Source organism: Caloenas nicobarica, chromosome 7 (assembly GCF_036013445.1).
Source record: "Caloenas nicobarica isolate bCalNic1 chromosome 7, bCalNic1.hap1, whole genome shotgun sequence".
In the NCBI taxonomy this organism is placed as follows: domain Eukaryota; kingdom Metazoa; phylum Chordata; class Aves; order Columbiformes; family Columbidae; genus Caloenas; species Caloenas nicobarica.
The window spans coordinates 34,870,561-34,896,280 of record NC_088251.1 but is presented as its reverse complement, the minus strand read 5'-3'; the positions used below and the strand labels follow the sequence as shown (position 1 = coordinate 34,896,280).

The window sequence follows — 25,720 nt, the reverse complement described above, 5'->3', positions numbered from 1 at the left end:
GCAGGGAAAACACTTCCACAACCAGCAGGATGCAGAAAATGCTTTCCAAGAGTTCATCAAATCCCGAAGCATGGATTTTTTGCGCTACAGGAATCAAACTTATTGGCAAAAATGTGTTGATTGTAATGGTTTCTGTTTTGATTAATAAAGATGCGTTTGAGTCTGGTTATAATGATTTAAAATTCACGCTCCAAAACAGGAATTACATTTGCACAACCTAATAATTCATAAATCTATTTCTACATGTAACAGTGGCTATTAGTTATAAGAGCAAAGTTTCTGCAGGGAAAGTGGCTCATAAAATGAAAATACTTTTATTAGCAATTATTTTTATATTCCTCCCTTAAAAAGATGTTTTACCGACTTTTGTTTTACTGACTATAGGGTAAATGGTATAAACATACAGAATCTAAAGACTAGAGTAACTCTTGACTATTGCCAAAACATCTTTGACAAGGTTCTCAGCACCCTCAGGTATGCTGCAGGACGAGACTATTTCTAGCTTTAGAATCAGTAATTTTTAAATTCAATGTCTAGAATTTCAAGCATGTAATCATTTCAAATGGGGCATATATGTAGGATTATATGATGTATTTTGAAGCAGGGCATTAACTTCACTGTAATTTGTATGGTAAAAGCTCTCCTGGCGTAAATTTTTAGTCTATGTACACTTCAGCATGACTTTGGTTTGGTTTGTATAGGGAAAACAACTTTCTTTTATTTCTTAAAACATTTTACAAGAAGAAATGCATGAAAAATGCAGGAAAGAAAAATTAGACGACTAAGTGCAAAATAGAAGTATAAAATTTATTTAAAACCACCCACAAAGTTCTGTGTAATCAGGAATGATACAATTTGTAATAGTCTTTTTAAAAACTCATGACAAGATTTAAAATATATTTTTCAATTACAGTATTCATTTAGCCTTATTCAGTTAGGACAATAAAAAAAAGTTTACGTTCTAAACAGATGAGACACACAAGAAAAATAGAATAGAACAGACAATTTCCACAACAACAATTTTTACATGTATGTTTCAATACTAGTATCAACATTTCAATGCATCTTGCTACATAAACATGAAATCATGTACAACAACTGCTTGCACCAAAAAACATAGCTTAATTAGATCTTTCAAGTAACATGCAGTCACAACTCACAAGTCTTCAAGTACTGCTGGTAAGGGTTCCCTTGTCTGCAAACAAGATTTTAAGGTTCAGTTTCTCAGCTGGCGTAACGCCTCACAGCTCCACCAGCTCATGAAGCTGTGCTCAGTTACACTAGGAAAGAATCAGGCCCCAAATGTTTTTTAAGAAAAGAAGTCATTTTTATACTTTCTCCTGTAAATACTGTGACATAATGAAGTGCTTTTTTCTTTCTGATTTTTTTCTCCCTGTACATCATCTTTTGTTTAAAAACGTTAATTTTATGTTCCAGGCCAAAATACAGTAGGTTGGTAACTGGAATAATCCAAAACCTCAAATTCAAAGCTGAAAAATAAATATCAAATGCATCCCAAAGAAAGAAAGAAAGAGAGAGAAAAGAAGAAAGAGAGAAGGAAAGAAATGCTGACTTCTATAATGGCAGAGTAATTAATTGTTACAGACTGAAATGTCTGAGTGTTTATATTGGTTAGAACTGGCTTTCTTTAGTGGTATTGGGATATCACATTTGCTTTTCTTGCCTACAGTTACTTTTTCATTTTGAGGACAAGAGATTTATGAAGTTCAGACGCTGCCTTTTTAGTTGCGTGGATTAGACTGGCAATCACAAAGTTAGGACAAAATCTGTTCTCATTAGGCTCTGCAGTATCCCTGCAGTTCAGAAATTTAAGAATCAATGTATTTCCTTATCCTCCAACTTTTTTTTGAAAGGGAAATTTGCATTGCATTGCATAACTGCAACGTAGCGGGGCTTGATGCTGACATAAAGCTGCCACTGGCAGCGAGGGGAGCCCTGCATGACTCTCACAGTTTCACTGCTGAGTGTCACCGGTCGGGGCAGTCAGAAAATGGTGGCTTTTAGCTTTGTGGCTCCAAACTCAGCCCAGCGTGACATCGCACAATTCCGCACACCCTGCTGGGTCTTCAGTCAGAAAAGTGTCAAGTTCAGTAGGTTGTCACAACCCCATTTCATATAAACAAGTAAAAGGGATCGGGTTATGATAAGAAGTAAGTATTTTAAGAGAAACTACCAAAGCTTAGAAATAGGATTACTGACTATTCTGTAGGATTTTTGGCCAGGCCATTACCTAGAGGTACAAATATTTTACCATATTCTCTTTGTAGACAACATTGGGAAAAGGACAGCCAATGTAAGTGAATACTTAAACTCCACAAAAACCAAGCCAGTTTCTTTTCAACCTGTATTTCTGAACCAAGAAGAAGCTGCGTGTTACTGGCCAGTACGTGCACAATAGGGATATCATGAAATTGATTTCAGATGATTGTACAAACCAGTCATTTGATAACAGTTTTGATTTATAGTACTGACCTTTTATACCATTATCAGTGTAACAGGATACTCCGAAGGATGCAAGCTGAATCAACATCCATTTAAGGCCCCTTTATCCTTTTAATGGGATGCAAAGGACAGCAGTATAGATGAGGATCAGGGCCCTCATTCTTATTTTAAGATGACTCCCAAACCCTAGACCCTTTCCCATTACGATATTATAACAAAAATACAGATCTACATGTAAAATATTGATCAGGTCACAAAACTTTCCACAACAGTATTAAAACGTTCTGTGGCAACAACTGCAATACTGAACATCAAACTAGCAGTTCCCTTGCTCCACTGCAACAGCACTTCTCTGGAATACAGTTCAGCTGTAGTTAACTGGTAACTCCAGTTTAACTGCCAAACTGTCCCTTCTTAAAAATGCTTTTTGAGGTCCACACCTGCGTCCTCTGACTTTATCAGGAAAGCTGGTAAGGTGTGCAAAGTGTTGAAAACAACGGCGTTAATCTGTCACACCAAGCAGATTAAGTCACCAAGTCACCTTCACATTTGATTATTTAGCACCCCAGTCTTGCATTCACTGCAAGTATGCTGTTGGAAGATTCTAGCATTTTAATGTAAATATGTGTGGAAAAATGACATATCTAATGGTCCAGTAGAAGGAAAGAGAAAAAAATACTGTTGTGGGAAGAATTAAGGATACAGCATCGAGAAGCATCTCATATGTTTTAAAACTGAAGTTTGAAGTATGTAGTTAAACACTGCAAGCAATGTTGGGATGATGAACTGGGGACCTGAATCGAAAAAAGGATCCTTAAAGTCTTTATGTCTCAGAAAGAGGAAACCAGTGATGCTGACACCTCTGTACACTTTAATAAAAGGCAGTAACTACTTTGTTATTTTCTGCTCAAGCTCAATCAATTCCAGAAGAAAAAAAAAATAACCATTGTTCCACTCTTTTTTTCCAAGCAGTTCTATGTTAGTTAAGGCATTTCACTTACACAATACTTGGGTTTCTCACAAGGACAGTAATCCCCATACAGGGATATGACCAGAAGATGTAAAGAAACACTCCTGCTTTTCAAATTGCGCAGGGTCTGCAGCACCTGTCTTAGCCCAGATATGAGCAGAGCTGGTGGAGTCACCCAAAAGAAAAGAGAGCATTCCGCAGAGATGCGAACAACAGAAACAGAGCTGGTACTCTGAGAACGGATGAGTTTCCCTTCTCAGGGGGTGAGCAGTTTGAATCTTGCTAACTTTCTTTTTGTTTGGCTACTTGCAGATATAAGAACAAAGTGTAACGATTACATCAATAAATCTGAACATTACCTGGAAAACTGATAATTTGATTTAAAAAGACGACACTGATGGTGACATAATGAATTGTTCCTCTTTCTTGGAATGAAAAAAATACCCAACTGCAATATTTCATGCTCCATATGAGAGAACATTAAGCAAAACCCCCACAACCCTAGAACTGCCATAATAGAATAAAAGATGACTAAAAGAAAACAATTTTGGAAGAGTCACAAGAAGAGTAAATTCTCACGATACTCCTGAGCTGAAGATGAGCTGATTTACACATGAGGCAGCAGCAGCGTGTGTGTGGAACCGAGGAGCGGGCCGGCAGCTGCACTGCTCGCAGCAGCGCTCGGCGGGGCTGCAGACGGACAGTTCCAAGCATTGAAAGCATTCAGCAGCAGGTTATAATATGATCTGTGGAAACAAGCTCACCACAGCCCAGGAGCCATAAAGAGACCACGGAGTGAGAAAGGTGGCTGCAGGAAGCAGTATCTGCTAATCAACACTAGTCACAATTAAGTGTTCTTTAGGGAGACAACATAGTGTTACGTAGAATTAAGTCTCCACAATTTAGTTAAGTATGTAAATGACAGTATTAAACAAAAAGTTTTGCTCCTCTCAAATAGCCAAAAACGTTTAATAGAGAAGTATTTAAAAAAATGTATTTTCAACCACTCTTTAGAAGAAGCAAACCGTATGTATTCTGGTTTCTGATTAGATACAACTATTAGAAATCCTTGGTCTTTAAGAAAACCTACTCTCTTGGTCCTGTTTTTTTCTTCAAACCAGTATCCAGAGGCAAAGAACAAAGGAGAGATCAGAGGAACTGTGGAAAGAGATGAAGTTGCACATGTATCTACAGCTGTGTGACACGGTGACACGTCCTTACTAGTCAGAAGCAGTGCTGTGCACAGACATTGCAGTGCAGCACATGGTGCCACAACCATCGTAGCGACTTTCTCTACAGTTCTATTTTACAGAAATATGTTCCCTCTACACCTCCTGAAGGTCAGATCAACACCTGATAGAATTAAGAAGAAAGCCAGAATTTCCAAATGTGATTGGACTGTTCCTCATCTCTAGTTGTGTTATTTAAAATCAGATCACATACAGCATCTCGGGTCATAGCTGGGCAGAGACCTTTCACACAAGAAATAAAGCACAATTTTATGGCAGATACATCACAAAGACCCTAATCTGAATTTTGGTAACCACAATAGACCTGAAAGAGAGTTTGTTCAACACTGCCCAAATGTAACTGCTGGTAACATATACAAAGTGTGGAAGTGAACATGCAGTTTAGTTTTTCACATATCTGAGGACGCAGTTATTTCCTCCTGTTAACCTAGAAATTACAGGATTTCTGTGGAAAAAAGGAGAAAAATTTTATGTATATATATATATAGATTACAAAGCTGAGGACAGCTTAATAAAAGGAGGTTATGTCACACACGAAAAATGTTACGGGAAGTGAAAGGGCAAGACTGACCTTACATTTTCAATCCAAACCCATGAAGATGCAGTTTAGTTAGCACGCTTGCATGCTCGTCTCTCATTGAACAGCCTATCAGATGAGAAAAATCAAAAAAAAGCAGCCAAGAGCATAAACCTGCAGGTGTCTGAAATAGCCTGCGTGCCTGAAACTTGGGGTGAAGGTACTGTCTCTACAGACTTTGAATCACTTCTCATGCTAACAACACTATAACCTCTGCATTTAACCAGAAGTACAACATTTTTACTCTAAATCTCTCTCCATCTGTCCTTGCAAAACCTATTAATTGTAAGGTTGCGAGGGCCGGAGTCCGCACAGACTTTGGTCAACTCATACCCATCCAGTTAAATATGAAAATTGTCTGAAAGCTTGATGAACGAGCACAGTGCAGTCAATGGGGCTGCAGCAACGGAAAAAGGACCCCAGCTGAACCCACCCAATTTAGCGTAATACTGCAATGATATTAAAGAGGTGTTTAAAGAACCCTGAACAGTTGTATGTTACAAATAATCTTGAGTACTAAAGAAGCTGTCATTTACCCATGCTTAACATAAAATGTTGCTTAAGATACTACAGCTATTTCCAGATCTAAGTATAGGGAAGCGCTGTCATAGGTAAGATAAGAACTTTTAACAGCAGTTATTTCTTAATAAAACTTAGCTTAAAAAGTCCTTAAAAAAAATCTGAATACAACTGTTAGAGCTAGAAAGTCACAAGTATTTGTAAGTTCTTAAAAAGCTTTTTGAATCTCGTGACTAAATTTTCTAGAAGTAATTTTTTCTATTTTCTGTAATACATGAGCATGTTACAAATCAGTAAGTGCAGAGAAACTGCATGAGTAAAATTCACTGTTTAATTAAGCACGACTGCAGGAACTCCAAGAGGGACTCGGCTCCTGCAGAAAGCACCAGTCCCTGCAGAGGAGAAAGGGATGAGAGACATTTCTTGTGGGAAGTCAGGGGTCTCCCATGTTGGATCACAAGTTTTTGCTAGCATACCGTCAAAAAGGCTCAAAAGACAACCACCTCCCCACACCTGAATCCATTTTGTTTTTTCACCAAAAGCACAGTGCCAGCTGTTGGAAACCAAGTGAAATACACAGGTCTGACCTAGCCAGCTGCCTTAATTTTAGATCCAGCTCCTGATCTGGCCATCCCGGAAGGACTTTGTTAAGGCCTAAGAGCAAATTACAAGAGACAAATACTGTTATAAAATTATAACCTTACTCAGACCAACATGAATCGGTGTACAAGACTGATAAATATTGTGAAATGTTACAATAGCGAGCACACAGTTATAAGAACAGTAAACACTTGCATTTTCTATACCGCAGTACAGCAACAGAAAATCTTAGCTTCTCAAATCACGCCCTGCTACGTGCCCCAGCACAGTAAAAGCAGGCGGCTCACCTGCCTGCTGGGGACGCGCCGAGAAAGCACCCACGGGATAGACAGTCGAGGAAAGAGCACCACAAATGAGACTTTATTGTACAGATGAGAGATTTTGCTCATGTAAGTTGTCTTAATAAAGTAGCGACCGTGAGTTTTAGCACCTATCAGTTAACAGCATTAACTATTATATTAAGATTTCCTTTTCTCTGTTAAAAATCACCGTTTCAAAAAAGGCAGACCTGGACTGACTTGTGTGGTGACTTGCCAGGGGCTGTGTGTGGGGAAGCCTTTCAGTTGCTCACTTCTTTGAGGGAAGCTGCTGGTTTTTCATGGGAACACTTTAATCTTGAAGTTTTCAATCATACATAAGTTAAAGATGGGTATTCATAGGGGAAGATTCAAGTAAAAATGATCCACTTTAATGATCTGAACACTTTAAAAGGTAAAGAGATGGCTCTGCAATTTACTGATCGGGTGTAGAAAAACTGTTCTTCACATGAGAGCACCGAATGATGATTTTTTTTCAATTTGCATTGATACAAACTAAAGCTATCAGCACTATCAGTGAAACCAATCAACTAATCTTTTATGTAGATGATTGATCGTGGTCTCAGACAAGGGTTTTCAGATAGCAAATACATGAATGGAACAGCTAGAGAACGTACAGTACTACTTACTGTTTGGACAGCTGGACTTCTTACTAATCTTCGGCTCACCAAAAATATACAAGTTTTAAAATGGAAATCTAAGGCACACAAAATACCATAATGATCTGATGTATACTGTATATTACATAGTCAAGAAGCATAAAACTGCTGGTACAAAACGACGGCGTAATATTGTTTTATTATTTACAATCCCTTCATATCCTCTATTTGAACTAATATTAAGCTTTGAACTAAAATTTGCAGCATACCCGGTTTTTACAAATTTTACTTAAAATAGGTAAGATACAAAGAACGGGTTCAGTTCAGCCATCCTCTGCCATCGATGGTTTTGTTAGTGTCAACAAGAACCTGTAGAATTGAACCCAAGGTCGTTACATAGTGATTGCTACTTCTATGTGTGTGTACGTTTACACAGGAGAAGTGTCTCATTGATCTACAGCCGCATTTAAGTATTTGTAGCACCAAGGTCCTAACTGGCACTATGTGTTAAAAATACCATTTTTGTACTTTTCGTACCGAAACTGTAAATCTAGCGTTTACAGTTCAACTTTTCAAGGAAAAAGCACCTTGTCTAGGTTTTAAATAAAGCAGATCTAGATAGTTCATATTCCTCTGTTACAGCACCACTACATTATAATATTATCAAGTATATTATTAGTATATTTTCGCACTGGAAAACTCTGACCTCGCTGTACCTACAAGGTTCCCCAGGCGGGGACTCCGAGGCAGAATTAGGGAACGGCTTCGTCTCTGGGCCTGATCCTGCAGCTCTCGGTCACGAGAGGAGTCCTGGCGCCAGTGGGTCTCATGGAAGAACTTGCAGGATGAGGTCGGTCCTTAGCTAACATTGCCATTTGGTAATTTGTTTAAATAAATAAGTTTAAAAAAAGAAATACATAGGAGAGGAGAATCAGAAAGAAGAGTGGGATGCTACAGTATTTAAAAGCAGTGGAGTGTCTGTTTTTCCTCTGGTTTAGCAAATATTCATGATATGTCACTTTTTCAACAGAATGGAAAACAAATTTCCTATGTTTGGAAGGAAGAATACAACCCTTTCTACATGAAATGTATAAATCGCTTAAAAAATTTACAAAACATTTTTGTAAAAAAACTGAACTTAGAAAGCTGGTGAATATCACAGATGGGTTATTCCTAATGAAAAATTTGCTGTTAAATATTAGAAATTTCATACTTTTCCAACACTTTCTTCGTATTTTCCCCAATTTTGTTTTTTTCCAGAATAGAATAAGGCAACTCTAGGGGGTATTTTTAATCCCAAAACGATCCTACCCCTGAGGCATCAGGAACATTTGGTTGTCGTGTTAACTTATAATGCTCGAAACGAATGAGACTTACGCACTTATTGCTCAAAGAAATCATAACAAATGCTGCCTTTAAAAAACCAAATAATATTCATAACTCCCAATAACAACACACTTATTGACAAGACATCTCCTAATTTCATGTTTGTACACTCTCTTGAAAATAAAAAAATGGTTTTGTATTTCATAACTGTCATTTATATGCAACATAAAATCTTGGATGAAAAAGGGCAAGTCTAAAAACAATCACATATGCTATTAGCCTACGTACTGCAGCTGTAACAATATGGAACTCTACACAGCAAGAATAAAATGATTTCTTCTGTAGAGTATGCACAAACCTTAGACAATATGATCCTTTTACTACACTATTTCAAGTTAATTTTAAAAATAGAAAGTGCTTTTAAAATATATATTTACAGCTTAAAAACAACTTCCAGCCATCATTACCAATAACTTCATTTCATACATAATGACAAATACAGAGAAAAAAATTCATTGGTTTTCTAAAAGATTTATCTGCAATTTGGGCTTTATAGCAATGGTTGGAAGTTGTTAAAGCAATGGCACCATGAAGTAATAATTCAGCTTATTTATTTTTAACTGTTGGATGTGGTTAAGCACCAAGAGCTGTGTAGAGCTATTACTGTGTAACTTGATTTAACACCATAAAATGTGAACCTGTTAAAATTCCTATAAATGATTTTTGTAGTAAACAGACTTGATTTAAAGCACCAAAATATAAATTCCTAAAGGTAATAAACTGAATGATTCAATCAAGGTTAATAACCTAAACAAAATCTTTTTTTAGAATGTATTAAAACTATACAGCTTTTTTTTTTTTTTTTGCTTAAAATGTGCTTGAGCACCACCAAATGTTAAAGTCACAGTTTAAGAAGAAATCCCCCCCCTTTTTTTTTTACCTCAGCCTCAAAATGGTTGAGATGAGCAAATAGTAAACGACACGAGACTTGTTCTTTAACAGCACCTTAAAGAAACACTGTGTAACGCTGCACCAAGAGGAGGCGGTTGGTACTCCAGCCTATGCCCAGTGGTTGTACGGCCCTGCGACGCGCGTAAGGGCGTACGAAGACACCGTTATTACGTTATCCTTCGTTACTGTTAATGCTCTGCGTGATGGAATTTGGTTGAACTCATTGTCTTCATAAAAAATATCTCTGTTCTCACTTGTCTGCTTTGTTTTCCTGCTGCTGGAGTTTAGTTCAGTATTCTCCGTTCCTAATCTTTCTGCTTCTTTTTCCTTTTCTTTCGCCCTCTCAGCCATCTTCGCTTCCCACATGGCTAAACCATGTTTTGGCTCATTTAAATTTTTGTGTTGGTAGAAAACTAAAGAAATTCTTGTGGGATGATTGCGGTTGGGTTTTTTAATTGGTGTGGTAGCGTGGAGTTCACGTCTTGCACATTCAATTAAGATAGAACCATGAGAAGGTGCCACGGCAACCCCGCCAATGTCATCATCCAAAAAATTGTGCTCGCTGTCTGACCACAGTTCCTCAGCTTTTTCTTCGGCATCCGTCGGTTGTCCCAGTGCGGTGTTTTGCTTTTCGTCGCCACAGTCAAAATCGCACATCTGTTCTCGATGGGAGCTGCTGCCCTTTTCCATCGGGCAGCCCTGGGAACAGTCGGCCTCGCTTCCGACCACGTCCTTGGCCGGAGAGCTCAGCGGTCCCGACAGATCACCAGAGCTGATCATCTGTGAAAGAGGAGGGTTGTCCAACTGCAGCTGACAGTTCTGTTTGTCTGGCTGATGTTCAAGTATCGTGGGCAGGGGGTCTTTGTGGGCTGGGGGGCCTGGAGCAGTGACCTCGGGAAGAAGGGGTGGCACACCATTCATCTTCTCGTTCAGCAAAATTCCAGTATAATCTTTGACCGACACATCAAAGTTCTTACAACTAACATAAGGTGTCACGTGAGGTTGCTTACTACTGCATTCGAAATACCCGTAGGGAACTGAAAAATCTTGTTGAATATTAGTCACTGCTGTTATTCCAGGCTTATGTGCTAAAGATGAATAAGGATGTAAACTATCCACCTTAAAAGGGGAGGAAGCCGTGTACTGTTTTAACAAAGAGCAATTTTTAGTAGTGTTTGAAGTATGTTTCATGGCATAGAGGTGGTCAGAAGTCTCCGTTTTTATTCCAGGTTTTAAAGCATCTGTTTTGTTCCCTAAAAAAAAAAAATGCACAAAGTGTAAGTACTTTTCCTCAGTTAATAAAGTATAACTTTTGTAATATTTTCATACTTGCTTTCTAATATGAAGATATACATGATGACTACAGGTTTTAAAAAATGGCTATTTTTATCTTTTTAGGAATATCTCTATGACCATAAGTACATACATCATAACCCCACTGAAGTAGCACCTTAACCTTTTCCAGTCTGACTGCTTCTATATAAAATAAAGGTATTTCACAGAGGGATGAATAAAATAAATAAAATTAAATAACCCCTCAGTCCCAAGTGCCCCAGCCCAGTTGTCCACAAGCGCTGCCCAGCAGCTGAGTGCTGCCACAGCACTGCCCGGGCTGCCAGGGAGCAGCACGTGCAGGTTTTGACAGAAATGATGGAATTTAGTCTGTCTGAAATTAAGCCTGTGAAACAATCAAAATTCTTGGCTGCCTTAATCGCATACAATGACTGAAGCAAAAAGCGCGTTTATAGATCTTGTCCAGTAACGAAGTTACTGAATTACAGTGATTTGTGTATCAGCAAGTAATCACTCAAATTTTCTTTAAAAATAGTATCTAGTATCTGGCAACACACTCCATTCTTACAAAGCTGCATCATGCGATCTGGCCATTTTCCATCTCATTGCCACACATTAATTATTTCAGATCTCTGTGGAGCCAGGGTTGTTCAGTTTCTGTCAGCTCCCTCCTCAGTTCCTAGTCCTGGCACCCTACAGCCGTCTTGTTTGTGGAACAGTCTCCTCGAATGACTCGTTCTCCTCACGGGTAAGTTCAATCCAGAGTCCACTGGAGTAACAGGAAAGAATTCCAGCGACTTTGAGGGGCTTTGGTCATGCCCTGAACTTGCTTTACATGTGCTTTGCTGGCAACTGGCACCCCACAGAGAGGCCTCGCATGGTGTCATAAAAGACCATCTCTGTCAGTGTTTCTTCATTTCATAAACACACAGAATGTTTAATTGCCTTACCAAATATAGAACTACTCTTTATTCTGCCTTCTAATAGTTGATAAATAGAAATGGATTAAAACCCACTCTTTCAATAGGAATGCAAAAAGGCAAAGTGGGGTAAATTATGGACACAACTGTTAGTTGTGGAGGGACATAAGGAAACCACATCAACTCCTTAAAAGCCTTTTCTATGAAATCAAACTCAAAAGCCTTTCAGCTCAGACCAACACCTTCCTCCACAGCCTCTGCAACACGCTGCGCTTCCATCGTCTCTGAACAGAAACCCACGTGCTCTGCACATCAGCAGCTGGGGCAGCTGCAGCGGGAGCTGCTGGCTGATGAACAGCTCCACTGCGGCCAGCGCACAACTGTCTACGTTGGTGGTTCACCTCCTGGTCTATCCAATGCAGGCCAAGAAGAGCTGCCAGTATTTATGGAGACAAAAATAACCTCTCTGTCTGTAAAGTTTATTTGTCCAGAATAATGTGGTTAAATGACAGGACTATACAAGGAAGAGTGTGAAGCCTCTACCTTTAATACATATTTAACAATAATTGACGATTTTGAAGGCTCTCAATATTAGCGCAAATGTAAAAATTATCAGTTGCGCTGCTTCGTGTTGGCAAAGAGGTGTGTGACACGTGCACCCTATTTAATACACAGCATTTCTGCAAGGGAGTTGGCACAGCTGAGATTCAAGCCAAGTCTTCGCATCTGCACGCTCTACTAAGCCAAAATCTGTGCCATGATCTATGACCTGTCTGTCTTCAGCACTCGGAAAATCCCCCTCACTGCCACCTCTGCTGCCAGGTAAAGACAGTCGCCTCTCATCCCTTTTTCATTTCCAGTTCTCCATGCGGTGAAGACGTGCAGGTTACAGGAGTCTCAAGCTTTCCAGCTAGGGGATCGTGCAACGGCTCTGAAGTGCAGGTCAGGTCTCTTTCAGAACATACAACATCTACGTAATGGACAATACGGCACAGCGGCCTCATGACTCCTTCCTCATCATCCCCGGCTGCTCTGAGGAGCCACAGCCTCACACAGCCAAAAACATGACTGGTGGTACATACCAGTTCTCTCATTGCACATTCTACATGCTCTTTTTAATATTTAAAAAGCAAACCCAGTATTCTAAACTCTTGTCTTCATCAGTAAATAGAGTGCTATACATTACATACACGATTTATCAATAGCTTTTCCTTTACAGTTGAAATATAGCTAACTATTCTTTTGTTCTTCCATTAGGAGAAAATGTAATAGCAGTATCTTACTTGCTTAACATACCTTTAGCAGGACTTTATTCACTGCTTACCTAAAACTGTAGTTAGTTTTTTTTTCTTCCCTTAGTAAGTTTTTCTATCTTTTTTTTACCTATTTTTCAAACCTTTGTCTTTTGGTTTATGTTCAAATGGTGTGACCAGAATTGAATGCCACTCTTAGCCATGGAGGGATCCTGATTTAAATTAAATAATCATTTGTTTCCTCTAGTTCACCATCAGAAGTGACTACTGGATAGTCTAGTTTCAACTCCTCTGTGTCGCAGGCCTTTTGATTTTGTTTTCATATGGAGCTTACGAATCTCAGCTAGTTTAAAATCTTCCATTCCTCAGGACTAAAATGACACCTGCCGCTGACTCAAACACACAAATAAGCTGCAGAAATGCTTCGAGTTGTTTCTCTCACATGCAGCACAACACCTTGACCTTCGCAAACCCGAACGTTCTCCGCTACTGCTGCCTGGTGGGTGAAGCCTCTTCCACATTGTTCCTGTGGCCGAGCACAGCGATCTGTGCCACCAGCACATGTGGGGATTAGTACTGACATCTATTCTGGGGGATTCTACTGGCAAAACTTGCATGACAAAAACTGCACTTTTATGAGAGAAACTAAATATTTCTATTGACATTCTTACTTTTCCATCTGTGAACAACTTCTTCACTCATAAAAGTATTTCTTCCTCACTCTGGGACTTATTTTTATCAGCAGACCTTTTAAATTACTTTACCAAAATACTTCAAGTCCAAACAAATGACTTAAGTTGGCTTGTTTACACAGTTATTTTATTATTTTTGCATGTTTAAGGAGTAACCTTCTGTGTTCCCAAAGCATATGGCAAAACTCTTGTTAAAGGCCTGGTTTTCAGATACTGAAGCCATGCCTGTTTATAACTACAACGTCACGCACGGGTAGGCAGGTTTTTTTCAGTGTTCCAGAACAATTTCTCAGTGAGATCAGACCATTTCAGCTTCCTTCCCAAACCAGAGCCTTGTGGCACTTCCAGGACTTACAGCCCACCCTGAGCACGATGGAAGGAATTAATCATTGGTTTGCAGTTATTGTTGGATGTCGTCCTCAGCCCGAAGGAGTCCTTCTACATTTGTTTCAAAGCCTGGACTATGTCTCCCAAACTTGCATATAGATTAACTGAATGTCTGTCTAACTTCCCAGGGGTGTTACTAATATTGGTTTTCTTGCTCTTATTCCATCTTGCTATATGCAACTTTTATTGGTTGCCCTGACTCCTTTACTGAGGTGAACAAGCCCTTTACTCAGGGTGCTGAACACAAATTACAAAAGTGTCAAACGGATGCAAACGTTCTTCTAAATACATTTAGCTACTATTCCTCCACTCAAATCTACTACATGTATCTGGAACGTCTCTCATGAAATAAATTCAAAATTATAACATTCATGTCTGTTATTTAGATAAACATTCCTACACCAGTATTTCAAGATGATCCTACTGTCACAATTTATTAAAGAACTTGGAAATATTCTACTGGTGCTAACACACCACCACAAACTTATTTTTGGGTGACCACCTGGTTTTTTTCCTGCACCAAGAGAAAATATTGACTACAATGACTTGCTCATCAGGCCCTAAAATGCAGAATATACAACCATTTTATAAAACTGAGCATTAAGGAGCTTTTCCTTCCCCTCCAAGGGGTAGGAGGCAGCACAGCATCAGAGGAGATGGGCAGAATTTAATAAGCACCACTCACCTAAACAATGCAAAGTGTTGCCAAGATTTTCTGGGGCTTCAGTTTTCAGCTTTACTGGCGTTGGGTATTTTTTATCTATCAATGGCTGCTTTTCAGTTGGGGTCCTCCTCGTGTCGGGTTTCTTTTTCTTGGTAGCTCTGAGAGGCTCCGCTAACATTCGCACTTCTCTGGGAAAAGCTGTGAGCACCTGTATGGCTCCGGCTTTTATCTTGGCTTCCAGTCCCTCTTCCGTGCCAAATTCATCTGTTTGTGAAATTTTGTAAAGAGGTAACACATGGAGCTGTTCATCGCTTGGGATCACCCCCACTCTCCGGTTGTCTTCCTTCGTTAACGTACAGACCTGGCAAGGACACAAACATTTACAGATACAACCACAGACAGAAAATACAAATGTTATTTAAATGTTTAAGCAGTCATCCCAGACTTCATTGCTTTCTCATATTTGATGGCCTCAATACTACAGGTCTTTCACATGGAGACATCTGACAAATATTTAGTTTGATTTATGATGATGCAGAAAAATCATTGGTACTTGAAGACCAAGGTGCATGTCCTGGCCAGGAAAAACAGAACTTTGGCTCAACTCACACTATGTACAAATGTCTGCCAACCTTGGTAAATAATCTGAGCTGTAAACATACTGCAAATTCCTAAGCATTCAGATGAGGGGGAGGGCGGGCTTATACATATCTGATGTTCGAATTCATTTTTAAGGACTAAAAAATATGAAAAACGAGAATTATTTTTTGATTGAACAAGAAGCTTCTATGACATGGAACTGGTTTTCTTTTTTGTTTTGTCTGGCAAATGAAAAAAACCACCAAATGGTTACTCATCCTGCTCTGTATTTTTAGCAAATATCAGCTCTAGCTCCCTCCCTCTCTCTTTATACCCACTTGCTGAAACTGTCACCCCTCCCAGCTCTGAGTGCCCGCTGTAATGAAGCCAGGAGACCCAGCACATGTTCGGTTTCTCTCGGGCCACTGACCTCCTTTCTCTTACTAAATTCTGTGTTGTGAGGTAGAGGAGCCGAGAGGAGAATGCTGGTTAGATCCAGTTTGATAAGGGCACATCAGAAATGCGGATAAATATCCCAACTTATCGCAACAGTTTTCTTAATACAATTTTTCCGAATCACTGCTGAACCTCTGCAGGACTTCTAATTATTAATAATGTTAACCCTTCACTTTACAAGAAGCGCCAAAACCAGCAGTGTGCTTGCTGGTTTCAGTCGGTGCTTTCCAAGGGATGGTGACAGTTTTACACGTATGAGCAAGTGCAGGAACAGTCACACCATTTATAACTTTATTGATAATACCTTCCTAAGAGACTACTGCTCTCCACAGCAACACACGGCATCACTGGACAGCCATGCGCCATCACGGCTTAAGCTGCTGTTCCACACGGAGCTACTAACTACACACATACAGGAATTTTAGCGCCATCCAAGGATGAGATGATACTCCCTAAATGGACACGTTATCATTCCATCATTGTGTAGGCTGATGTGATGCCTGTCACAAACAGCGAATCCAATTTCCCAGAATCTTGTCACCATGCCTAACATTCCAGGGGAGGAGAAGAATATTATAATTTAGGGGGGGGAGAAAACCAACCAAACTTTTTTTTTTTTTTTTAAATTTTATAGCACAGCTTTCACATAAAGGCATCACACAGTTATTTCCAGAATAATAAAATTACAGAATCACAAACTAAAAATCCTAAATCAATAAGGGGGCGGTTAGGGCTTTATAAATAGCTATATGCAAAGCTTGAGAGTTGCAGAGCAGCAAGAGGAGGAAATCTGAGGGGCACAAAGGAGAAGAGCTTTTCAGGTGGCGCTTTGAAAGGATCGAGAGAAGGGCTCTGAAGAAGGCAAAGTGAAGGGGCAATTAGAAGCTGATGAGTAGCGTTTACTGCTGTGCTTGCTCCATGCGGACTTACCTCCACGGGACAGCCTTTGGACTACGAGGAAGATTTAGAAAAAACAACAAGTTGTTCCATGAGCAGCGAATGACGCCTGGTTCCCTCCTACGGACTCCTCCATCCCCACGCTCCCGCACCCAACCCCAGCACTCTTGTCCCCCGTCCCTTCCGTGCTACCAGACCCTGCCACCTCCTCCACGGAGCAGCCAACCTGGACCTTTCTCCCCCGCTCAGCAGTGAAATTTCACCATTTGGAACAAGAGGTTAAAATCTCCAAAGACAATTCAGTTTCTGCAAAGTTCAGTGAAATGTGGTTGAAACTTGACAGCAGATTCACAGTTGTTCAGGAAGATGAAAGAGGGGAGGAGACAGAACACTATTCCATATGACTCACTTTCTTAGAAAGCCCAGCACATCCTCCCCTTCTAAATTAAAAACAAAAGCAGTAATTAAATAAGGATGGAGGGGCCTCGCTCTGACTTTTTCTCATCAGAAACTCTGTGATTCTCACTTGTCCCACCTGTGTCCAGACCCATGCACTAGTTTGAAAACTCCCCAAATCTTGAAGATTCAATCCACGTTCCAGACCCATATCCGATTTACAGTTCTAAAGTTTCATGCATTTCACCAGAAACTTTAATGGAAAACTGATCTTGTGCATTTATTCTTTTCCATAAAGATATTTACTTTCAAAAATGTATTAATCATCTTTCGTCTGACTTACAATTGGGTAAAGGTAGATTAGCTCTACATTTCACAACGCTTGGCCCAGGGAGAGCATACAAGCAGAGACAAAAGTCAAAGCTCATACTGGTTGAAAGAAAACTTTTTTAAAGCAAAAATGAGTATTTGTCACTCTCACAAAGCCAACACCCTCTTTACAACAAGAAAGCCAAAGAACAGTCTTGAAGAACTAAAGACGACAAGGGCTGCAGTATACTGGCAGAACTATGTTGATAGTATAGTCAAATACAACACATACAATATATTAGATACTGAGTTAAAATACATAAAAATTAAAAATTCATGTATATTAAAAATTATGTTAAAAACCGGAAAACCTACAGCTCAAATACCATGACAACAAACTGTATGTAAAATTTCAAGGTCAGTGTCCCCCATAATATATTTTAATGTAAAAGGAAAGACACAATTGCAAATGAAAAGTTAATGTTACAGGGAAATCAGCTATGAGTTAAGGCCCTAGAGATAAGCCAGCAATTTACAGCTGCGTCTTTCAAAGGAGAAACATTTTTTTCAAAAGCCACTCTAATATTCAAACCTGTGCAAAATATTCCATTAAGAAATGTGAAGAGAATCTACCCCTGAGACCTTAAAAGCAACGTTTTCATCTGGTCCTGATACTGTGCTGCAAACTGACCAAAATTAAACCTCAACAGGAGAAAATCACTCTGCTAAATCCCATTTACACCATGAAGCTGCACTACAGACTTTTTCTAGAACGTGCAGCTAAATCATCCAGGATGCTCAAAAGCCAAAGAAAATGTTGGCAAAGTGGTTTGTTTAGGTTTCCAGTGTGCCTGGTGATCAAAGCCATTACCTATTCTGGGTTTAGTGATGTCATGGTAAATCTTGCATATTTGTAAAACCTTTTTTCCCCCAACTTAAAATGCACCAATGAACTCAATGCAATTCCTTCCATCTGTAGCCACACAGGTCCCAGCGCATCACTGCTGGACTCTCTGATCTGCCTTTGTCCTCTTGAACTTCACACGTAGAAACGATGGAGCCTTTTCCCGTGTCCGAAGAGCAGATGTTTTAAATCCCAGTTGCCGCGCAGCAGCTGTCAACCAGCCTTTGTAAACGTGAAAGATGAAATCACATTCCCTGCACTTCCCTTTGCAGAGAGAAAGCAGCAGGTGCCAGCAGGGACCCTGAGGTGCTGCTGCACCCCTGCTCACCCACACAAACCACCTTGCTTCTCCTTTACCCCCGAGATAAACCACATCGTTTTATGGGCCCGTTACAGCCTGAATCAGTGTGTGTAAGCCCGAGAGTCAGAGCAGGGAACCTCAAAGGTATTTCCCACATGTGGGAGTGTCAGCGGCAGCGTTTCTGTGTCGCACGCTGTAACGCGGCCATGGTGTGCACACCGTGTGCTGGGAGCTTGCACGTTACTGCAGCCACCTTCTGATGTTTCTCCATTTTCATGATGCAACGAACAGTGAGAAAAAATCCTTCCTTTACAGCTCTGTGGGGTTTGTCTTTTCTCCGATAACTTGAACCACCAATTTAAGCATGGAGTAGTTCTGCAGCTCCCAGAGCAAGCTCCAGGCATGGGCCAGAACATGGTCTAACCATTCAGAGAGACATTGTGTCATTTATTGCAAAGACCTGGACATACATGTAATGACTTGACGAGCTATGACTACAGAAATAGATTAAGTTATTTAAAGAGCAGAGGATTACATTTTTTTAAATAAATCAGGAACAGGTTGCTGATTGACACTACTTAGTCCTGCTGCCAATAATAATTTTTATATTGTAGCTGCCCTTGAAGCACAGATTTATCTTCCTCCCCTTCTTCCACAGTGCCTGCTACAGACTCTGTGGCACCAGTGACTACACATAACTGCAGCCGCTCTCTCTCCTACCTCGACCCCAGCAAAAAGGGCAACATTCCCCCCCAGGATGAAACACCCACATACACGCAACAGAACTAGCAAAGTCTTCACGAACTGTTTTGCTCCAGTCACTGTAAAACCCCAGGTACATGTCAGCAATTTAAACAGATTCACACAGGTAAGAAGAATGTGATTGTTTGCAGCTAATCCAATACACAAAAATACTTACATGTCACAGCCTCCATTAATAACTAGAAAGCTTTTATCTGTGTGTTGCTCATTTAGGGTCTAGTTTTGTGTCCGAAAGGAACATGGCACCCTAACACCGCAGTTGGAACATACACAATGGCCCTTAGGAGAATGTTGAAAGATGACAAAAGACTCTGAGTAAAAATGGATGGTATACTTACTGACTTAAAGGTTCTTAAAGTCTCAATTTGTAGGCAGAATTTACTTCTGCTTCTTTCAGGTAAATACATTAGTTTACACCTCCGTAGAACTGCCTGGTATTTTCATTCTACTACAGAGCAAACAGGGAATATTCATTTTTATTTTTACCTTTTCTACCAAAAAGCAGCTCTGCTAAATTCAGGGCATGATTCTGCTAGCTGGGAAAGATGTTTAGCAAATAAAACCTTCCATGGCAATCCGCCATTTGTGTAAATTCAGGTGTACTATTCTATCCTGTATCTACAGAAGACATTTCCAAGACTTCTTCCCCCCACTGCTAACAAAAATAACAGCCTCATTTATTTTCAGAGGCACGTACAAATAACGCAGCTGATTCTCAAAACATGTACACCCAGAAACAAACGAGAATGCTTTTCAGAAATTCTGGCAGGGACAGAACAAGGAAATTGTTATTGGAGGCTCATTAGATAGACCATCTTAGAAAGTATTTATTTTAACCTTTTTAGTCTAGAGGAACTTCAGATTTTATACATTTTGTGTGAGAATAAGGAGGAAGGTAAGAAATCTTACCAACGCTAACGAGGTACAAGATGACAAGCACACTGTGTACAGTCTGTAAGGTCTGAATACCATTTTAAAAAATCAAATAAACAAAACACAGTAGAAAAATAGTAAATGAAGTTATGGCTGTTTGAGGCTTGTAAGGCAGTGCAAATCATTCTTGTTCTGTTTATTGCCACATTTTCAAAAAACAATCATCTGTCACCTCAGTTAGATGTATTACTTGCACATAGTACATTTTACAGGCAAAATACGTCATAATTATGTAAATTACTCCTCCATCGTTGATACCAGTGATTTATAAGAAATCATCGTGTATTTTAAACAAAGCAGGTAGCCAAAGCAGCTTCTGGAACTAGATGGGAAAGCAGGAGGTGACCAGACAGATGCCAGAGTCACACGTAGTAATATGCTTTTGTGTTCTTGCCACCAGTTTTCTTACGTTATTACCAGATTCAGTTATAAAGCAAAATTAACAGCCCTGATTTTGATCAAAGTGACTGAGATTGAAGAAAGCCCAGAACGTTCTATCACCCGTTCACAAAACAACATTTTTTGCTTTAGGCTTCCAATCAGTACCACTGTAACTCTCTATCTAGACAGACCAACAGACAGCAAACGCTACACATCCCACCCACATCTTCTCCCTGTGAAGGCTGCATTTAGATCATGAGGTAACTCTGGCCTCTAATTCACCTTCCAAAAACCCCAATTCAGGTATATAAATTGAATGTTAGTGCTTGCAACTACTTCCTATTTATGTAAAGCCCTTTGTTGCAAGTATTATATATTAAAATAATGAGATATCAGATCTAAACAAAGAGAATATCAGGTATGCAATAGTTAGCAGTATGAGTGAGCTGATGAAGGTCAGATTCCAAACCATAGTTTTCAGGAGTTAGAATGATTTGATAACATTCTGCAAGACTTGGGAAATTGGGCAGAACTTCATAGAAAGACAAGGATAAGTTCAGACATATGCACAGGACACAGTTTCCCATGCTACTTGGATTTGGAATTCCTTGCAAACACACCATGTACAATTCACAGAAATACAGTATCAACACCAGCAAGATAATCTGAAGCTGCAGTTACATCAGGTGATTACAGATAAAAACCTTCATAGAACTGTTCCTCAATATATTCCTCAACAAGAGGTCTAATTGTCTCTCCAGCCGTAACATATGACTTTTCTGGGATCAGTATGGCAGGATGAGTAGCAGGCTCAGTTTCCATTTTGTCTTTAAGTTAAGAGGCAATGTAGCACTTAACAAAATGTTAGTATTTTCAGAAGACCTAAATTAAATTTCATTTAAAAGTATACCATGCGGTTTGGCATGAAAAGGAAGTCTCATTCTCAGCTTTGGGATCTTTAAGGTTTGAATTCCCATGCTTCAGAAGCTTTGAAATGACTGTATGTACACGTGAGCTTACTCGTAGCATCCTACCGAGATTTTGTAAAGTACACTTCCAGCATTTTCTTACAGAACATCCACATGTAAGTGGCATTTGATGCTAGGCAAACATATCAGTCCATTCAGGACTGGCATTCCTGGTGAATTCCCAGACCTGCTTCCATACTTTGAACTAACAGACATTTGCCCAACACAAAAGCACAGAACTAAGATTATAAACAATTGTTCCAGTAATTTCATTGATGTCACATACAAATGTTAATGTTATGTGCAATCACAGCAACATAATAATTCAATTTTCATTTCCAGGTTTTTAAAAAGACAGTTTCTAGAGTGGGCAGATACTTTAGATTTTTCTTCCCCAGGTATGCATCCTTTGATAGAGGATTGTGCGTTACCTCCAGTGAGGTACAAGAAGTCATCCTCCCTATTCAGAGCACTGTTGTGCTCTAAATACTAAGAAACTGGATTGTCAGTTTTATTTTATCTTTTCTCATTTGAGATTGTCTTTCTTCAAGACTACAGTCTCAATTTCTAGAAGATCACTTAACTAATTCCCAACTGATTTTCTCACAAGCAATCCAGCAAGATATTTGGTACAACCACCACACAAAACCCCCCACATCTGTGGGTTTTCCTTTCATACTGAGATATAAAAATAATAGTCACCTGACTGCACCATGATATCATACTCTCTGACTAGTAACTATACTAACATGAAGTGCACAGTGCAAGACAAAGTGAATTTGATGAGAACTGAGCCTGGGGGACGTAAATTAATCATTAAATCAGTTTGGTTTAGCTCTTCCTCTACAGAAGTCTCTGCAGCTCCTTGGGTAGATAATTATTTGGCTCTGAACATCGAACCTCTACCATGAACAGCTTATCTGTCCTATGGCCAGTCCTTTCCAAAGGGCCGGGGTGTCTCAAAAGAAGTAAGCGATTTTGTAGAAAGATCACTCCAGACCTTTGCTTGATCTGTTCTGTAATGTGATGAACTTACGTCCTCTCTAGACCAGCCATAAAAATAGGCAAATAATGTGGGAATTTATAAATGGCAAAATGCAGTTAATTTCATAATACCTTAAAAAACCTCATGCAAATGTACTCGCTAAATCGAGAAGCATTTTAAAACACACACCACAACAACGAACAGTACAAATGGGAAAACGCTGTGTACGTACCACCGTGCTGCCGTTGTGCATGTTGTGTGTGTCCTTATGGGCGTGGGCACAGAAGTCAATGCAAGCGGTCACCCCGGAGAAGGGCCGGCCGTCCTTGCAGCCCAGCCGGCAGTCTGGGCCCATGTGCTCGTTCTCCACCTAAAAGTAAAATAAACTACAGGTACTTGGGACTGAAAGTGAGTGACTGGGAACCCCGTGGGCTACCACTGCGCTTGTGATGGAATAAATGCAGCCGGTAAGAATGACTGCAAAGCACATAGTTGCTCTACAAAACATGCAACGCTCATGACTAGATGTCAACTAGATAATCTGCTCAGCCAGGGGCCAAATGTCTGTAAATAATAAAAACAGTTTGTTCAGAGTATTATCTCTAAACCTTTTACACATGCACAGCCCAGGGCGCAATTTAAGCATCGGCTGAAATACAAAAGGTGCAGTATTTTAAAACTAGCCTAATGAAGTAACTGCTCTAAGTAAGCAAGGGGATTCACCACATCTGCAGGTCTGTGGCTTCTGCCCACGAACACACTTTGGGGTTTCATCTTGTGTTCAAACGGCTGCCTGTTGGGAGCGACAGCTACACCCATGGAATGGCACGGACCTACCTGGTTCTGGAAGGCTTCAGGAGCAAGCTTCTTATAAACTGGAGCCACATCAGTAGCTAAAGTTTGCAAATTGTTTTCAAGAAGTTCCTCCTGCAGAGAAAGACAATCAACGTTCAGAGTACTGTAGTTTGCTTTAGCAGCAGCTAATCCAGCTTAGAGATGTTCGACATGTCAGCGAAACTAAGAAAGTCCACCTCTGTATTTTATAGTGGTGACATATTCCCTACTTTGTTTTCCTCCAAGGGCAAGGCTTTGAGAGACAACTGCAGCTTCAGGTTTGCATGCGGTGTAGTGGCAACAAATAACAGCTTATTTTCTTTAAAACACACCCCCAACACTTATCACCACATATTGTAAACACTAATGCATATGAACATATAAGAATATTTTCACATTTTTCAATGTGATGTTACATTACAAAAACGTACTGTTATTTTTAACTCATACTACAGCCAGTTTATTAACTGTCAATAACTACCACAAGTTTTTCTGAACTGTATTGAGGGTAACACATCCTTAGTTATCTAACCTATGTACTATTCTTACCTAGGGATATTACACCCTTAACCTCGTCTTACTCCATCCAGTGCCTCAAATGATCCAAATCTTTCTGGGCTTCCAGCTATCTTAATTTGCTCTACCTCCCAGCTTTATGTCATCTGCAAAATCATCAATATCGAATATTTAGCTTAAAGAAGGATCTGCTACAAAAATAAATGATGAAACGGAAGAGAAAAAATATTTACCAGTAATTTCAGTTCTTTGAGACACCCTGACAACCTGCCTGTCACCCAGAGCCTGAGGTTTTTGCACAGCAGTAGCGTGAGGGTGCTGGCGCTTCCCCTGCAGGCACACCTGGGTATAGGGAGCACCCACGTGCTCCAACCCTCGGCCCCTCTCAGCTGCAGAGCCCAAAGAGCTTTTAAAATAACTGATCACATTCTGATCAAAACCAGATCTGAGCTGTCTTGCAAGAGCTCTGGCACAACCTGATGTTTCATTAGGCAGTACATGGGAAAAAAGTGCCGCCTTTGTTGGTTCCCCAGCTAATGCTATTAAAAACATTAGAAACCTACAGAGAAAACACGTGCACAGAATGATCTGTGTACAGCATTACACACAGGGAGAACCTAAAATACACAGGATCACGGAGAATGGAAAAGGACAAAGGAGAACAGGATTCCTAAAATGAAGGAATGCCCAATAAACACATTTTCTATAAACTGAAAATTTATAAACCAAATTCCTTCTTGAGACATTTGAGACAAGCAGAGCTGTTTTCAGCTGTTCCGCCTTAGTCGTACATTCAGCGAGAAGGGCTGTGTGCCCCGCTCTGCTGAGGCAGCAGTCCCCACTTCGAGCCTTAAAGAAGTTTATGAACATCCACAATGTGAGTGGACGACACAACTCCGAGGACATTGATGGGTTTGCATTCATGCACATAAGCAAAAAAGATGCTTCATCAACTATTTCAGGAATAAAATTGGGACTTGGAAGGAATATTTAGCTCCAGTGAATCAAGCGACACATCCCTCTTCCAAGAAACAACAAGTATTTCTCATAGGCACTTTCGAGTTACCCTGAGGACTATGTGTTCATCAGGCAGTGGTTACCAGTTTACAACACCTTCATTCCTTCTTCATGAAAACATTTCCAGCATTAAAAAAAATTGGGTTTTGTTTGTGGGGTTTTTTTAAGAGGTTTGTTACTTCACATAATCCATTCACTGTATTTTCTGTGCTATCTCAGCTTCACATCATCACTAATACTCATAAGCATCAATTACAATATCGTTTCACTGCATCTGATTTTAGTGTATTAATTCCTTCAAGCACTCTCAATAGCAAAACTGTGTTAATTGTAATGCTTCCTATTTTTATTAATAAAGTTGTCTTTGAGCCTAGTTAAAATGATTTAAAATTCACAGTCCAAAACTGCCATTACTTTTGCACCAACTTAATACAAAATTCCTATGAGAAGGCAAAAGGACTGAATCTCTGAGGTGCAGGCTTGGTGCTTACAAAAACCTTTAGCTGTATTTTACATAATTACAAAGAATTAACATTTCACACAGAGTTACACAGTGAAGCTAAATATGCATACAGAAAAGCATTTAAGGATAATTTTAGGGTATTTAAATATATAGTAAACAACACGGAGTTTTCATACAGTGGAAAATTATAACTACTACACTTGCAAAACATTTAGTTGGGTGCCTGTGTGATAAGCTA

At 39.7% G+C, this 25,720-nt stretch overlaps 1 protein-coding gene across 5 annotated transcripts in view; it reads right to left on the bottom strand.

The window, feature by feature from the left end:
• Positions 1-914: 914 nt before the first annotated feature.
• The window catches only part of TET1 (tet methylcytosine dioxygenase 1), a 71,264-nt gene continuing 46,458 nt past the window's right edge, over positions 915-25,720 (bottom strand). For 2 of the 5 annotated variants that reach the window (XM_065639454.1, XM_065639456.1), the window contains 5 exons: positions 23,490-23,579; positions 22,885-23,022; positions 16,747-16,767; positions 14,803-15,142; positions 915-10,825 (listed from right to left, as the gene is read on the bottom strand). In XM_065639454.1, the coding sequence (XP_065495526.1) occupies positions 9,681-10,825; positions 14,803-15,142; positions 16,747-16,767; positions 22,885-23,022; positions 23,490-23,579 (1,734 nt within the window). In that variant the 3' untranslated portion in view covers positions 915-9,680. Of the gene's footprint in view, positions 10,826-14,802; positions 15,143-16,746; positions 16,768-17,765; positions 19,043-22,884; positions 23,023-23,489; positions 23,580-25,720 lie in introns of those variants that run through there. The other 3 variants (XM_065639455.1, XM_065639458.1, XM_065639457.1) reach the window with 2 other exon arrangements.